General features: G+C 38.8%; 1 protein-coding gene across 4 annotated transcripts in view; it reads left to right on the forward strand.

The window, feature by feature from the left end:
* Positions 1 to 18,113, forward strand: part of Pparg (peroxisome proliferator activated receptor gamma) — a 134,798-nt gene that overhangs the window by 66,788 nt on the left and 49,897 nt on the right. For all 4 annotated transcript variants that reach the window (XM_036181415.1, XM_036181416.1, XM_036181417.1 and 1 more), the window contains one exon: positions 17,305 to 17,532. In XM_036181415.1, the coding sequence (XP_036037308.1) occupies positions 17,313 to 17,532 (220 nt within the window). In that variant the 5' untranslated portion in view covers positions 17,305 to 17,312. The remainder of the gene's footprint in view (positions 1 to 17,304; positions 17,533 to 18,113) is intronic.

Raw genomic sequence — 18,113 nt, forward strand, 5'->3', positions numbered from 1 at the left:
TGATAATGTGTTGGAATCCGTTGAATAGAGTCTGTATATATCTGTACATTTCTACTGGGCTACTCTTTCCTTTGTATGCATAGTTTTGCACCTGTAGCTAATTTACAGACACAGAAATTGCATGTGCAACTGACAGCAGCTGCAATCCCACTCTTACAACCCCAGAACCGAGGTCACATGGCTGTTTGAACACACGGTGCTTCAGACCCATGTAATTTTTATTTGAATAAGAGATTGCCAACACAAGATTAAGGTTCCCACATGTGGAAAGCGCCATGTGTGGTTAACACCAAAAAGTGGATTTATACAGTCAACTATCAGTTACATGTGAGTTAACTCTCCTTAGTCTGTGCCAAGTTTCCTGTGTGGCCTTTCAGCTGCTCTCTTGGGTAGAAACTCTTAGTCCACACTAGACTTGCAGATGAACAGCCCCTAAGGCTTAACTGTTACAGCAGTCTTAACTGTTACTGAGTGTCTGCTGCTTGCAAGGCATCATAGTGTTGTGAAGTTCACACCTTTGCCTGTCTTTCACTGCCTTTTGGTAGCTTGGCTCCAGTTCATATATTTTACCTTCCTTCCCACCGTATCCTAGGAAGGGACCTGTCCAGCTCTCTTCAGACTAATCTCATTTTGCAAGAATACGCCCACATTCCCTCTTGCCTCCAAATTTAGTATGTCCTTAAATGCCTTTCCCAGTTGTCCACCTTTTCAAATCCTCCCTGTCTTTCAAGGTCAGGTTCAAGGAACTTCAACCTGTTCCATGAAGCTTTCTCTGAAAAGTCACATGCAATGGTTCTTGTCTGCTCCATTCTGAAAATGTGCTCTCTCCTCTACCTCCTAGGCTGCCAAAGCCTGATCCAATCTACTGTCTCTGAACCAGAGTGGTCTCTTGACAAGTTATATTTCTTTGTTTGTTTAACACCATTCCTCCCAATATTGTTCTCCACTCACCTCCTATCCATCATGTTAAAAAGTCAGGCCTGTCCCTAGCTTAACACCTTTTAGTGACTTCCAGTTCACAGGTAATGAACAAAAGCCCAAATTAGCCAAGAATTACCTGCCCCACCCCAGGAGACTTCGACAGTTCCTTTCTTCTCCTTTCCATCTCCCTTTGGCTCTGATGCAGCATCACTAGCATCCTTTCTAGCCCCTCAATATTCTATGCATTGTCCTGGTGTCTCTCTCCCAGCTCCTATTCTTCCATGAGTACCTTCCCTCTGACATATCCTTTACTGTCTCTCTCTTAGCCCCTCGAGTCTTTGCTCAGATCTTACCTCCAGTAAGAACAGCCTTTTCCACCCTGTCCTTCCCACTGCCTTTCTCCTCTTCTGTTCTCCAGTTTTCTGTTTCTAAAGCACTTGTCATCTTCTATACCATATAGCTCATTGTGTTTATAGCTTATAGTCTGCTTTGGCCCTCTATACTACAGCATTAGCACCAGGGAGGCAGAGATCTTGGTCAGGTTGCTCATCCACATAACACATATACATAAAATTTTCTTTAATAAATATTTTTAAACTACATAATTTTCCCTTTCCTAAAATACTTGAAATTATATATTAAATATCCCTTTCAGATTAGCTCCTTTCCCTAAATGATAGAAGCTTCTTCCCTGTTCTCTCATGACTTGATAACTCATTCTTTTCAGAACTACATACTCCATTGTCTGGCTGTGTTATGGTTTATTCACTCATCTGCTGAAGGGTTCCTTTGTTACTTCCAAATTTTGGCAATCATAAAATTGTAATAAGCATCTGTGTGCCATTTTTGTGTGGACCTAAGTTTTCAGTCTATTAGGAGTGTGGCTACTGAACTGTATGGGAGGACCATGTTTAGTTCTAGAAGAACTGCCACACTGTCTTCCAAAGTTGCTTTCCTCCTGATAAGGAGAGGGTATTCCTGTTGCCCTACAGCCTCGACAGCTTCTGGTGTTGTCAGTGTTTGAAGGTGTGGCCCTGCTAATCAGTGTGCAATAGCATCCTTTTTGTTTTCATTAGTAATTTCTAAAGACTTATGATGTTGAAGATCTATCTTCTTGTTCAAGTCTTGTTTGTTTTCTTAAGTTTTAAGAATTCTTTGTGGCTGGGTAGTGGTGGTGCATAGCTTTAATCCCAGCACTCAGGAGGCAGAGGCAGGTAGGTGGATCTCCGTGAGTTTGAGGCCAGCCTGGTCTACAAAGCAGTTTCAAGACAGCCAGGGAAGTTACACAGAGAAACCCTGTCTCAAAAAAGCAAAAAAAAAAAAAAAAAAAAAAGTTATTTGTGTATTTTGAAGGAGACCTTTATCAGATGTGTTTTTATAACTATTTTCTTGACAGTTTTGGGTCAAGAAAATAGTTATAAAAACAGAGCCTATAACTTAAATTTTAGTAAAGTTCAGTTTATCTTTCATGGACCATACCTTTCATGTTATATCTAAAGAAATCACCACCACACTTACCTAGGTTTTCTCCTATGTTATCAATGAGAAATTTTATGCATAGTTAGAATAAATAGTATATAGAAATTTTGTTTTATGAGAGTATATCTATGCAGCTCTGAATGTCCTAGAACTCTCTATGTAGACCATACTGGCCTCAAACTCAAAGATCTGCCTCCCAAGTACTAAGGTTAAAGGTATGTGAAACTACACCCTCTGTTCAGTTTCTTAACATTTTCTTGGAGATTTTTGTGTCTATATCATGACCAAGTTAGTTTGCAGGGTTTCATCCCTTGCAATGACTTTTTCTTATTTTGATATTAGGATAATGTTGGCCTCGTAGCATCAAGAATTATTACTTCTGGGGGCTTGGAGAGATGATTAAGAGCACTGACTGTTCTTCCAGAGGACCCAGATTTAAATTCCCAGCACCACATGGCAGTTCACACCTGTCTGTAACTCTAGTTCCAGGGCTATGGACACCTTCACACAGACATACACACAGGCAAAAACACCAATGCACATAAAATAAAAATAAAATTTTTAAAAAAGAATTATTACATCTGTTTCTACTGGCAAAAAATTAGTATGATTTCTGCCTTGAATGACTGATAGAACTGACCAGTGAATGCACCTTAGCCATCTGTTTTATAAGGTTATTAATTAATTATTCAATTTCTTTAACATATAGGCCTATTCAGTTGTTTATTTCTTCTTGGTTACATTTTGGCCAACTGTGTTTTGAGAAATGGACCCAAGAAACAGGCTCACTTCATCTAGGTTATCGATTCTATATTATAAAATTGTTCATAATGTTCCTTTATAAACTGTGTGTGTGTGTGTGTGTGTGTGTGTGTGTGTGTGTGTGTGTTGTACATTGTGTATGTGTGCTAAAGATTGATCCAGGGCCTTATACATACCAAGAACATTCTTCTTTACTCTTTTTCTTATTTTAAATTATTTATTTATTTTCACTTTATGTACATTGGTATTTTGCCTGCATGTATGTCTATGCAACGGTATTGGATCCCCAGAATTAAGTCACAGACAGTTGTGAGCTGCCATGTGAGTGCTGAGAATTGAACTTGGGTCCTCTGGAAGAGCTCTTAACTACTGAGCCATCATTGTAGCCCTTTTCAGAACATCCTCTACCATTGAGCTACACTCCAGTCTATTTATTATCTTTTTATTGTCCCTGGGACCTATAATAGTTTGCCCTTATTCACTTCTGAATGAATACAATTCTTTACTTGATGCCAGTGAATACTGAATAAAGTAGTAATTTCAATTCAACCACACTAGCTATCAGCAGTTAGTCTTAGTCTCAGTTAGATTATTACTAGAGTCTCTCTTTAGAAAAAAAGAAAATTTAACATAAAAACCATAAGCCATGCTTGAGCTAGTTTTACTGCAGTGGGAAAGGATATAAATCTGTAGGTAAGGAAGCAGAAGAGATGGTCAGTATGATCTGGTCCTCTTTCCTTCTCCAAATGCCTCTTGACAGGCTTAAGCAAGCTACCTAAACAGCCTGTGTCCTGTAGCTGGAGTTTTTCTGCCTGGCCCATAGTCAGGACAAACCTCTCTCACCCACCAGTCCCATAGTCATTCAGATCAAGCACACAGAGACTTATATTACTTACAAACTGTATGGCCATGGCAGGCTTCTTGTTATCTACTTCTTCTATCTTAAATTAACCCATTTCTATTAATCTATACTTTGCCATGTGGCTTGTGGCTTATCAGTACCTTATCTCTTTTCTGTCATGGCGGTGGCTGGCAGCGTCTCTCCCCCAGCCTTTACTTCCCAGAATTCTCCTCCTCCTTGTCCCGCCTACCCTATCCTTTCTGCCTGGCAACTGGCCAATCAGCACTTTATTTATTTTACCCAATCAGAGCAACACATCTGGCATACAGAACATCCTACAGCACTTCCCCTTTTCTTTTTTTTTAAAAAAGGAAGATTTAACTTTTACATAGTGAAATTACATATAACAAAACAATTATCAAGCAAGAATTATAGTTACAATATCTAGTCTATTTGTTTTGGCAAAATTAAACAAAATATTTTATCTATCCTATATTTGTTGAGTCTAAGGTTTTTATATCTAACTTATCTTTTATCATAACTGAGGAAATTATAACTATCTAGTCTTCAACCACATCAAAGACCTCAGAAGGGTATATTATTACCTGAGAAATGGGAGAAGGATGCAAGTAACTTTCGGGAGTCTTGCAGGGGTAGACAGAGACAACTGGCAGCCTAGACAGTCACCTAATGTTCCTTTGGAAAGTTGGGGCATTTGTCTTCAGCCCACAGGGCTAGAGTCTCTTGGTCACTTATCTCAGTGTCCTGAAGAATGTCTGGCAGTTTCCTCTGCAAAGCAGGTACCTGAAGGACCATTTTGTCAAACAAAGTTTAGTGGTCACCTTTCTATGGGTCCTGCAAGTCCAGTCAATCAAGCAGTCCAGGCAAGAACAGTTTCTTGCCCAAATGGCTATTTTTGCCAAGGTGAAGATAAGATATGAAGTGTCTTCAATGCCCATCCTCCTCTCTGAAGTAAATCAGTATTGTCAGGAACAGACATGTCTCATTTTCCAGAAAGTCTAAATTTTAAAAATATTTTAAATGGCATATTCTGTAGGTCTTTGAAGTATTTGAAGATTACCTATCTACCTGAAATATCTCTATGTATACCTAGAAGACTTAACTAACATGTCTACAAGTATGATTATCATAGATGATTAATTATTAATCTATTTTTAATTATCCATTACAATTTTAAATGAGCTATACAAACATAATACCTTAAACAAGAGTAGAAATATACACACAGTATAACAAAATTAACTTTAAGTTTGTATCAATAGACTAAAATCTATACCAATGTAAAACATTTTAAACAAGTTGTTGCTCTTTAGAAGTAAGTTTCTTAATCTACCCTTTTTTCCTGTTATATCTGTATCATATCCCCTTTTCTTCTTTAGAAAGAGATCGCATTTATAATCAACTGCTTTAAATAAAAATACTGGTTTTTTTTTCTGTCCCACACCAAAAGGCTCTTCTGATTTGGGACACAAAAATCTCTTAACCTTTTCTTTTAGCAATATGTTTGGGTTTAGAGAAGGAGTGAGCCAATTCCATCTCCAAAGTCAGCTTGATAATTTTGGGAAATTGGGCGTAGTTTTTCTTACTACTTCCTGCTAGAGGGGGGCACTGTATCTTATGAGGACACAAAGAAAATTTTAGGATTGTGGAGTAGTCCATGAGGGTAAACCTCTGAGCCAGTTGCCTTGAAACCATTCTGGATGTTGGATCATCTGAGCCATTGTGTCATTGGAGACCTTTTAGGTGGTCTTGGCTGATCAAATCTGATGTATCTTAATCTGGAACAAATCCATAGCCTCTGGCTTTCTGTGGAAACAAAAGCAGAGACTCTTTTCCAAAGCAACATATCCTTATATCCAAATTTTGAAGTCAAGGTACCTTTAAAATTTACATATTTATTTAATTCAACAGCTTTTACAATCAAATCTTTTTCTGTAGTTAAAAATCCCAAAGACAACACAAATCAGATTCTCTGTGTAATATCCATCTTTGTAAGATTGAAACACCGCTGTGGCTGCTGGCTCCGCCCACCTCAGCTTCCCAGCATGGCGGTGGTACAGTTTATCTCCAGCTCTGGGTCTGGAGCCATGTGTACCATCAACTATCAGAAGCAGTTCAATCAAAGCAGCAAAATAGCCCAGAACCCTTTTTTTTCTTTAAAGTAGCAAAGACTAAATCCACCATGCAGCAGAGTAATTTCCACCACACTGTAGGTCAGACACACACACCAGGAACTCGTCATAGTAGCTCAAACCTGCAGGCTGCTGCTAACTTGAGAGAGACACCTAGGAAGCTGTTTTATTATTATTATTATTATTATTATTATTATTATTATTATTACTATTATTATGTGTTTTAATTTTATATATCAGCCATGGGTTCCCCTGTCCTCCCCCATCCCGCCCCTACCCCCACCTTCCCCCAACCCCTCCCCTCCATTCCCATGTCCTCCAGGACCAAGACACCCCTGGGGACTCATTTAAACCTGGTGGATTCAGTACAGGCAGGTCCTGTCCCCTCCTTCCAGGCTGAGCATGTGTCCCTGTGTAAGCCCAAGGTTTCAAACAGCCAGCTCATGCACTAAGGACAGATCCTGGTCCCACAGCCTGGGCACCTCCCAAACAGATCAAGCTATTCAATTGTCTCACTTATCCAGAGGGCCTGATCCAGCTGGGGGCTCCATAGCCGTTGGTTCATAATTCATATGCTTCCATTCAATTGGCTATTTGTCCCTGTGCTTTTTGCAATCTTGGATTGCTGTTTTTAGCTCCGTTTTAGAATCTTTTTTTCAGGTTTTAGGTGGAAATTCTTGCCCCACGTTGGGCGCCATTTGTAGTTAGATTTTTACTGCCTGGCCCACAGTCAGGACAAATCTCTCTCACCCGCGAGGTCCATAGATGCTCAGAACCACAGTTTCAATAAAAACTGTACTTCTAGAGATAAAACATGAGTGTGTTTTTCCTTATAGAGGCTAAGGCTAAGGCTGCAGTTTCTCTGAGACTTTGTTGATCTGCATTCAAGCATTTGCTATGAGCCTTTTGGCTTATTATAAAGAAATGTGCAAATAGCAATACATATTAGATACTTCATCTTCTGCCAAATCCACCAGTGGAAAATCAAGTCAGAGAAACACTGGGTTTGGTTTTTAATATAGTCCTAAGTAGACAGCAGAGTGAAAATATGTTTTCTTATATTAAATAAACAATACAACACAGAATTACTTTCTAAATCTTTTCTGTAGTCAGAGAAGCCACAAATGAATTTAAATTCCTGCTGTAATATCAATTAACTGTGTGATATTATGCAATTTATTTAACTCTAAGTATTTTTGTTTTGTTTTGAGGGTTTTTTTGAGACAGGGTTTTGTGTGTAGTTTTGGTGCCTGTCCTGGATCTCGCTCTGTAGACCAGGCTGGCATTGAACTCACAGAGATCCGCCTGGCTCTGCCTCCTGAGTACCTGGATTAAAGGCGTGTGCCACTGCCGCCCAGCAACTCCAAGTATTTTTAACACTATTAAGTGATAATAATTATGTATGCCTTCCTGGACCATTTTATATACAAATTATATTTTATGTATCATATACACAAAAGTGGATGCAAGATGGGCATAAGATATAATGCCTGCTGCTTAAGTGATTAAAAATTGTTAGCTATCATTATTAAATTATGCTTCTGCGAATGAAGTTCAGAGTCATTTTCCTGTCTTAATAAATAAAGGCCCATAACAATAATCAAGGATAAGAAAAAAATTGACACAGAGGCTGAGGAAATGGCTCAGTTGGTAAAAGTGCTTGCCTAGAAGACATGAGAACCTGAGCTCAATCCCAGAACTCATAGTTTTAAAAAGCGGGCACACATTTGTGATCCTAGTGCTGAAAGGGTAGGAGCAGACAGACCCCTGTGGCTCAGTGGCCAGTCACCCTAACCTAATAGGTGAGTTCCATACTAGTGAGAGAAGCTGTCTCAAAACTAGGGTGAATGATGTGCCTCAAGGTGAAATGCAACATTTTCCTCTTGCTTCCACACATAATCAGACTCCAAAACACATATGTACACGTGAGCATGGATACACACACATACACAGATACCCACAACTTTTTAAAGTAAATAAATATAATTTTATTTTGTAAGTGTGTTACTCAGAAGGAGAGCCATCTTTTGGTCAAATACCTATTTTTTCTTTTATTTCAGTATCTTTTCTACTTTTCCATATTATTTACCCAAACATTCCTTTATAACAACACAAAGTACATGCAAGTAATAGATTTACTTCCACTTATTAGGTGAAATCATGGGGAAATATTACAGTTAAAAGGTATTTAAGAAGTTGGGGTAGCTGGGCAATGGTGGGACACGCCTTTAATCCCAGTTCTCAGGAAGCAAAGCCAGGCAGATCTCTGAGTTTGAGGCCAGAAGGGCTACAGTGTGGGTTCCAGGAAAGGCGCCAAAGCTTCGCAGAGAAACCCTGTCTTGAAAAACCAAAAAGAAAAAGAAAAAAAGAGAAGAAGGAGGAGGAAGAGGAGGAGAAGGAGGAGGGGGGGAAATTGCGGTATAGTTCAGTGGTAGAGTTAAAAATAAAGGATATCCAACTTAATTTTTAATATACTCAAATGAATATACCTTTTTAAAAGAAATCAGACAGTATAAAGACTTTAATTTAAAAAATATATAAAAATCCCCAGTGCCACCATAATTCTGTTTCAAAGTTATTGATATTTAACTCCAGAGCTCTCTTCTGGCATTCACCTCCATGTCTTGAGAATCACATGCTTGGCTGCTACTTTTTATATTGTGTTCACCAACTGTTGACCTCTAACTGTAGAATGTAAGCTTTCAGCCCTTTTACTACCATCCTGCCTTTCCCCACTACTCTTCTTTCTCCTCTCAACTTCACAGTGTAGTTCCTGTAATTTGGGGTTAAGTCAGTTGTCCATGATTACACTATAAGAACTTTGGAAGGAATATTTAAAAGCTCCAATATCAGTAGACTGTGGTTTCATAAACAGTTGTCCTTCAAACAGTAAATTGTCCTACTGCATGTTCCTTTCCCTGAGTGTGAATCATGAGTTTAAGTCTTGCAGTCAACATGTTCAACCTTGCCTAACCTAGACTTCCTAAATTTACTTGACTACCTGATACTTTTCTGTGTAATGATTTTTAAAGGAACATCATTAGCATATGTATAATACAGTTGGGGAGATGCCAGATAAGAAAGACTTTCCCTGCCACAAAGGAGCAATTAAGCACTGAAGTAAGTACTTTTGAGAAGCCAGGCACTCTCCTTTACCAGAGGTCTTTAAAACAGGACATCTGTTTTACCCATAGTTCTGTTTGAACAATAGCACTCTGCTGGTGTTTCTTCCTCTTCCTGGAGGCTTTTAGCCCACCTTTTATGTGACGGTGGGACTCTGGCTACTAATATGTACAAAGATTAAATCTATTGTTTATTTAGAACTTAGTATCTGTCCCTGTGCTAGGTGTTTTACAGATATCTCATTAATCTTCGGAACAGAACAAGATAGCATTATTTTACAGATGGCAAAATTAGCTATATAGAGATCATGAAACTAAGGCCTCCAAGGCAGAATCTGAATCCAGGCATTGGACATAACAATGTTCCTTCCTTCTTTATTGTTAATGTTCAGAACAACAACCTACAAAAGTAACAAATAAGATAGAGTTATCTGTATTTATTATGTGAAAACTCAGACCACTGCAATGCTTAATTAGGAGGTTATTATTTTTGTTAGTGTAGTGCATACTTTTCTCTTCACTGTGACCAAATGCCTAGCAAGCAATGATCTGGAGGAAAGAAGGATTTACTGGGGATCCTGGTTTGAGAAGATGTCATTATGGCTAGAAATGGCAGTAGGCAGCTCAGACTCCTCAAGTCCTCATCCCTCTAGGGAATAAGAAGTAGAAAAAGACTTCAGGATGAAGTGGGGCTGGGCTAAAACTCTCAAGGCCCACCCCTCAACAGCCTGCTTGCTCCAGGTAGGCCCTTCCTCTTAAAGGTTCCCAATTGTGCATGCTGGCTGGGGACCAAGTGATCCTATGGGGTACATTTCACATTCAAACCAGAACAGGAACAATTCTGTTGCATGTTTCTTCTGTATTTTATTCTGTGACAGTCTGTCATCTGGTAAATGGTTTCTTGCATGAGGCTGTTGAAATTTGATGTAACTTGTATATATTAATTAAGACCAAATACATCTTGATCTATGAAAATTGGCTTAGGATGAAAGTCTCTTTTTCAACATATTATATCAATATAGTAACAACACTCAAAGAATGCTGGGCCGGGAGACAGAAAAGATGTGTTCTTGCCCACCCAGTCTCTCACTGTCTGTATTCATACGCAGATCATTATGCCTGTATTCTTTTACTGTCAAATGGGGAACAACAATTATTTCAAAATGGCTTCTTCCCTTGTAATATTTCAGGACAATTTTTATCTCTGGATGTTGGCTCACAGATGGGAAAGGAACTATATAATTCCCAAGTTAGTTTGTACTATGCTGATTTACACAGATCAGTAAAGAAGGGCTAGCTAGATAAACAAGTAGGAGCTATACTTGTGAGTACCATGACCTTAACTAAAACAAGAGGACATTGAAAATCCATGGTTGAGTGTCTCTTGAAAGTCATTGCTAACCAAGTTACTAAGCTCTAGAGAATCTATGGGATGTTGCTTCATTACCCATCTGAATACGTTTCTCTGAGTTACCCTTCAGTAGTCACCACCAGCATCCTGTGTTAGGCCTGGCCCAGCAGGGGTTGTTGAAATGTGTTGATGTTTAGTGTAGACCTGGAAATTAGGAAGAGAGATAGTTTCCTAGGCAGAATGGTTTAGTTTAGGAGGTTAAGTATATGGCCACAGAGCTTCTGACATTTGTGCTCAACACTCATCTCTTCCTAATAATTGTCCACAAATTACTTTTGTATCTGTGCCATATTTCCTTCAATGCTTCCAGAGCTGGACTTGGAATTCAGCTGTATGTATGTTAGGCAAGTGTTTATCCTTGAGATACATCTTCGGCACTTGATTACACCTCTTTAAGAATTTTGAGTACGTGGTGGTATATGCCCATAACCACAGCTCTCAGGAGGCAGAGGCAAGAGGATTTCAAGGCCAGTCTAGTCTACAAAGTGAGTTCCAGAACAGCCAGGACTATGTAGCAAGACCCTGTCAAAACAGGAGAAAAAAAAGAAAGAAAGAAAGAAAGAAAGAAAGAAAGAAAGAAGGAAGGAAGGAAGGAAGGAAGGAAGGAAGGAAGGAAGGAAGAAAGAAAGAAAGAAAGAAAGAAAGAAAGAAAGAAAGAAAGAAAGAAAGAAAAATTCTGAGTATTCTGTACAGAGATGTTGTGAGAATTAAAAGAGATCATTGCAGTCCAGTATCGAGTATAATCCTTTCTGAAGACTGAGGGGTCTATTTGTATCAACCACTGTAAATACTGAGGGGGTACAACATTAGCTCAGGTGTCCTTTTTCCCCCTCTTTTGGGGTACTAGGAATTGAACCCAGGATCTTGTACATGCTGAGAAAGCATTCTACCACTGAGCTACAACCCCAACCTCTATAGAACTTTATACCTTGGATTTTAAAACAATCATGGTATAGATTTAATGTTGTCATTTCCTTTTTTTTTTTCTGTACTAGGGATTGAACCTGGGACTTCACTGATGCTAAGCAAACTCTCATCACTAAACCACACTCTAGCCCTTTCCAGATTTTTAGTAGAAATTTTTCTTTCCCTAGAGAACATCATAATCCAAAGGCAAACCATATAGTCCTGGTGCTTGATTCCATAATCTGGTATCTTTCTGACCCACTTCCATATTCCCAAATAGAGCCTATTCGGTTAGAGAAGTCACTTTACTCTTGCGTGAAATTGATTGCACTTTTGTTTGAAATGCATTCTACTTTGGAGTAGTATGAGAAGACTGCTCATTAACCATAACAAAATTGAAAGCCAAATTTGAAGGTCAAAGAGAAACAGCATAGAGCTGTGCCATTGCACACAAAGTGTGTCTAAAGACTTTCTTGAAAGTTGTGAAATTGAAGGATATGCCCTGAGGCAACAGGACTCATGTCACCCAGCTGGAAAGTTAAGACACTGAATTATTCCTAAGAAGGACTGTTGTTCATGCAAATATTTTGTCCATTTGCTCTTTCATGGGTAATTGCACGGGGTAACAAAAAACACCTACTTGACTTACAGCTTGGCAGCAACAGAAGCTTATGTTTTCTAGAGACAAAATAAGAAGCAGCTTTCCTGAACCATCTCTAAGTCAAAGGAAAATAAAGCATGTTTGGATCCCATGCCTCCCAATAACCATGTCCATGGAGTAATACCATTGAGGTCAAGGTGTCCCAGAATACAGAGATGGGGGGAGGGGGAGCATGTATTTCAGCAATATGTCTTCTTAGAGATGAAGAGGCAAATTCTTTTCTTCCTTTTTTGTCCCCCATCTTAGAAAAATAAGAAAACTTGAGCTAGGGTATAACTCAGTAGTAAAGCACTTACTTATCATATGGACAAGTCTGGGTTCAGTGCCCAGTATGACAAAAGAAGAAAAAAAACCTTAGTTCTAATCTTCCTGATAGTCCCCAAAGGGAAAAAAACTAAAATACGAGTTTGAGAGCAGGGTCTGAGCTCATACTGTGTCTTAGTTATAATACCAAAGCTTAATCTTTCCAGGGAAGCTTACATCTCAACAAAACTAAACTACTGAGGAAGTATCTTAATTTTCTTCTTCCTTCTAAGAGAAATGAGAAGTCATTTCACTCTTCTTCATATAACATTATTACTTAATTGGCAAGTTTTAGAACACAACAACTATGCAGAAGGACTAATGGGAAACAGGATGATAAGGTGTCTCCTCATTCCAGACAACATGCAAATCCAAGTGCTATAGTGTCTATAGCATTTATATCTAGTATTATATACTATACCTATATATCTATAGTATAGATACTTAAACAGATCAGAAATTATGTCAGCATTAAAGAAGAGGAGAAGTCATGGCTTCATGGAGAAAGTAGTGTTTAGCTTTGAAAGACAAGGAGGAGTGTGGTGCACAGAAATGAAGGATAGGGAAAGCTACAGTGACCTCAGGAATCTGCATCTACAAAGAAGGGCAAGAGTAGGGAACGCAGGGCAGGGAGACAGCATGGCACATCTAGCAGTAGGACATGCCAATCATAGAAATAAGGTCTGAAACAACCAATGGAAAATAAGACTGAAAAGCAAGTTAGGGCTGTGCCCTGGAGGACTTCTAATGCTGTGGTGATTTATTATACAAGTTGCTGGTTGTACTGCTTCCCTGACAACATATCCTTAATAGTAGAGCTCAGTGAGTCAACATTCTTTAAATGAAGAGTAAAATGAATACAGGAATGCAGAGGTTGGTTAGAACAGAGAAGTAGTTCTGTACGATACTGTAATGATGGACACATCACATTACACTCTTGTTACTGTCCATAGACTTATTTATACACAGTGCCTAATATAGACATGACTTTAGTTCATAACATCATATCCATAGTGGCTCATTAGTTATCACAGATGTGCCACACTAACACAGGACAATAGCAGGGGACACCTGTATCTCAGAAAGTAAGACACTATATAAGAGCTTTACTTTTACTTAATTTTATATAAATCTAAAAAGCATTTTTAAAATCTGTAAAGCCTGACCTGATAGTGCACTCTTGTAAAGCCAGTGCTCAGATGGAGGACTAAGAAAATGGTAGCACATTTGCCTAGCATGTGCAAAGCCCTTTTCCAGATGGAAAAAAGAAGTAAACCAATAAAATGATAAATGACCAATTTTTCCTGTAACCTATGTATCTTTCTTATTTTCACTTCTCAGTGTCTGTACAGAGGCATACCCACTACCTTTGACTCACTTATCAGTCACAATAGATGTCATGGGAAACATCCAAATTTAAGGGTATTATAATCTGGACAAGAAAGGAGATCTTTTGAGATGAAAATAACTGATAGCAAAGGGTAAGGACATAGAGAAATGAAAATTAAACATGCTAGGGAGGGCAGCAGAGTAAATGCAGTGACTTGGGTTGGGTCCGTGTAGATGAATTTTGAAGCAAACAACATAGTTTTATGGGTGCGCCTGCTAATTAGGAGCACAGAATTCTTTCTAGATGTCACTGAGACCAGGACGTCCTCTAAGTTATCACCAATGCACATTCCTCTTTTTTGGTGTGCAGTGTTTAGACAGTAACACAGACAACTGAAGGTTGTTTGGGTATTTATTATGCAGATATTTGGCATGGGAACCCAAATGTGCCTAATGAACCCACTTGCAGCCACAAAGCACATCCACAGAGCCAGTCTCCTTATTTGTATCTACAAGGCACTATATTTCTCATGAAGACTATAGCTGAATCCCTTCATTTCATGAGGCCTTTGTGAAAAAATTGCTTTAGTTCTTTGCATGCTGGAAAAAAAGCAAAAGAACCATTCCCTGATACCCCTATGAGAAGAGTCCATCTTCCAGGACATTTTTATCAAATGAGAGATTATTTGAAAGGATGGAGTTTCTGAGTCAGCCTTGAGTTTGAGTCACCCACACCCACCCAGCTCATGGACCTTGAGCAAGTCGTGTAACCTGACAGGACAAATCCTATCTTATTGATCTATAAAGTGAAGATAGTTCAGCACACGTGGAAGAAAAGATAGATGTGTCTGGTACATGGGAGATACTCAGTGGGTCTATTTGTTTCTCTCCTTCCCTGGCCCTCTGCTAAATAAAAGTTCACAGTTACCTCCTCCAGCCATCAAGTCATGTAATGTTTAGTGGATAAATATTTAATGAGCATCTACTGTGAGTAAAACCTTTGTCAAATGCTGCTAATACGATTACAGCCACGATAAAATTTATGAGTTCATTTTCTTTGTCACCAGGGTTAACAATCTTGAATTTACATAGCTCTGGAGCATTTAGAGTAGTGATTACTTTTAGAGGCACCACTCTGAATGGTGAGCTCATTTCAAGTAAACCAAGTCAGACTTACAAATGCATAAAGACTTATAGTCTGTACAAACCAGTGACTCACAGTTCATTCTCAGTACTTGGGACCCAAATGAGTCAGAGCTTTGTTTTACTTACTATGGTAGCAAATCATACTTAGAAAAATGCACACTTGCTGCCCTTTCAGAGGTCCCTGGTTTGGTTCCCAGCACCTAAATGGCAGTTCATAACTGCCAGTAACTCCAGTTCCAGGGGATCTGACATAATCTTCTGGCCTCCTCAGGCACTGAGCGTGCACATGGTACACATACATACATGTAGGCAAACACTCATACACATAAAATAAAAATAAATTTAAAAAAAAGCCAGGTATTGTGGCATACACTTTTAATCCCAGTACCTGGGAAGAAAAGGCAGAAAAGAAAAAAGGAAAAGGGAAGAGAAAGAAGAATCTCAAATATGCAGGGCTAGGAGAAGTATGGCTCAGCCAGTAAAGTGCTTGTCAGCATGAGAAACTGAGTTCAATACTCAGACCCACGGAAAAATACCAGGCATACTAGTACACACTTGCATTCCTGGCACTGGGAAGGTGGAGAAAAAAGATCCCTGGAGTTTACCACCAGCCATTCTAGCCTAACTGTGAACTTCAGGCAACAAAAGACCCCATCTCAAAGGTTGTGAAAGGTGTTCCTGAGGATGACACCTCCACACACACAGGCATACATGTGCATGTACACACACATACACACAAATAAACACAAACACAAGGAAAATCAGTAACAAAACACCAAAAAGATCTCAGTCCAAGACAATGCACAAAGGTTCATAGCTATTTCTAAAAAGAAAACATACAAATGGTCAATAGGTGTATGAAAAAGTGTTCAACATCACTAATACCTGAGGAAAATGCAAATCAAAACTACAATAAAATATACTGTTCCACACTTGTTAGAATAGCTGGTACATGAAGAGAAGACAGGATGTAGAGTAACAGAAGACTTTTTCATGATGTATACTGGATACTGTGGAGCCATTATAGAACACAAGTGGAGAGTCTCAACAAATCAAAAGTAGAATTTCCACGTCATTAGCAGTCCCACTGCTAGACATATGACCAGGGAAGTAAAGTCACTAAGTCAAGATTTCTATGCTCCTGCATACATGATGACACTATTTGCTATAGTTAAGAGGTGAAATTGACGTAAGTGTCTAAGACACATGAACAAATAAAAACTAACAATAAGGGGCTGGAGAGGTGGCTCAGAGGTTAAGAGCACTGACTGCTCTTCCAAAGGTTCTGAGTTCAATTCCCAGCAACCACATGGTGGCTCATAACCAACTATACTGAGATATGGTGTCCTCTTCTGGCCTGCAGGCATACATGCAGGCAGAACACTGTATACATAATAAATAAATAAATCTTAAAAAAAAAACTAACAAAAACCTCTGTAGTACGTATATTCACACATATGCAAAATGTACACACATACACATGCATGTACACACACACACATCATGCACATACATATACTGGAGTACTGTATAACCTTTAAAAAGGAGAAAATTCTGTCCCTTGTAGCAATATAGATGACCCAAAGAAACACTGTGCTAAGGGAACTAAACCAGAAGCAGGAAAGCAAATGCCATACACTCTTGCTGGTTGCCAAGGCCCAGGCATAAGGGAAATGGGAAGACTGGCCACAGTTTCCATTAAACTCTGGAGACCTGATGGACAACAATATGACTACAGTTAGGAATACTGCATCATTTAGTTGAAATTTGCTAAGAAAGCGAATCTTAAGTTTTCTCAACACAAAGACAAAAATAATTCTATAAAATGATGAATATGTTAATTAAATTGATGATGGTAATTATTTCACAGTGCATACATATATCAAAATATCACTATAGTGATCATTTAAATATTTTATCAGTTATATCTTAATAAGAATGGAAACAATTTGAAGTAAGAAAAATAACCATTATCAGATCCAGCTGATGACCTGTTGTAGAGGACAGTGTGAGCAGAACTCATATTTAGATGGATTTATTCCATGTAGCTACACACTGTAGGGTGTCTGCTAGTATACTCAGGTAAAAGCTGACTTCCTTCTCACTGTAAAGCCACCTGGATGGTGCTAGGAAGGCAGTAATGCACTCCTCCTTCACTGGGTATGCTTTATGAAGCTCAGCTTCCTCTCTATACGTCCTTAGAGGCTGCTCTTAGAGGCCTGCTCTCTCCGCCAGAACTTGACTCACATCCTGTTCTTTTTCCATTTCAGAAATTACCATGGTTGACACAGAGATGCCATTCTGGCCCACCAACTTTGGAATCAGCTCTGTGGACCTCTCTGTGATGGATGACCATTCCCATTCCTTTGACATCAAGCCCTTTACCACAGTTGATTTCTCCAGTATTTCTGCTCCACACTATGAAGACATTCCATTCACAAGAGCTGACCCAATGGTTGCTGATTACAAATATGACCTGAAGCTCCAAGAATACCAAAGTATGTCCACTTTTCAAACTACTAAGACTAGAATTAGACAAATCTCTGAATAACCCTAGAATAAATGCTCGAGAGATTAGCACTCCAAAGAGAAGGCATCTTTATTCATTAATCCATTGCCCTTGGAATTCTAGGTATCTGTGATAGGCAAAAAGAAGACAGCACATGAATTTCTGTTCCCAACCTTTTTCCCCCTTTCATTCTCCTCCCTCTCTTCTTTCTTTCCTTTCTTGATACCTTCTTAGGAGCATTTCTAACAAGGTTACATTGCCAGTCGTGTCTTAGGCTGAGAGTCCATCATGTAAACTTTGAATTCTTCCAGCTTCTTATTAGTTAATAAGTCACAGTTGTAGATCAACTTTTATGACCAGTCATCACTAAGTTACTATTACAGCTGTATTTTTTTCCTAGTCTGTAGTTTGTGAAATTCATACCAAACCCTAGTTTGGGGCACAAACTTACATTTTAACACTGTAGCTAATTGACAGATCATCATGCCATTAAGTAAATTACCATCAAACAACAACAACAAGAAAAAAAAAAACAGAACTGAACTTTTCAAGATAAAGTATCATTTCTCT

Source organism: Onychomys torridus, chromosome 3, assembly GCF_903995425.1.
Source record: "Onychomys torridus chromosome 3, mOncTor1.1, whole genome shotgun sequence".
In the NCBI taxonomy this organism is placed as follows: Eukaryota; Metazoa; Chordata; class Mammalia; order Rodentia; family Cricetidae; genus Onychomys; species Onychomys torridus.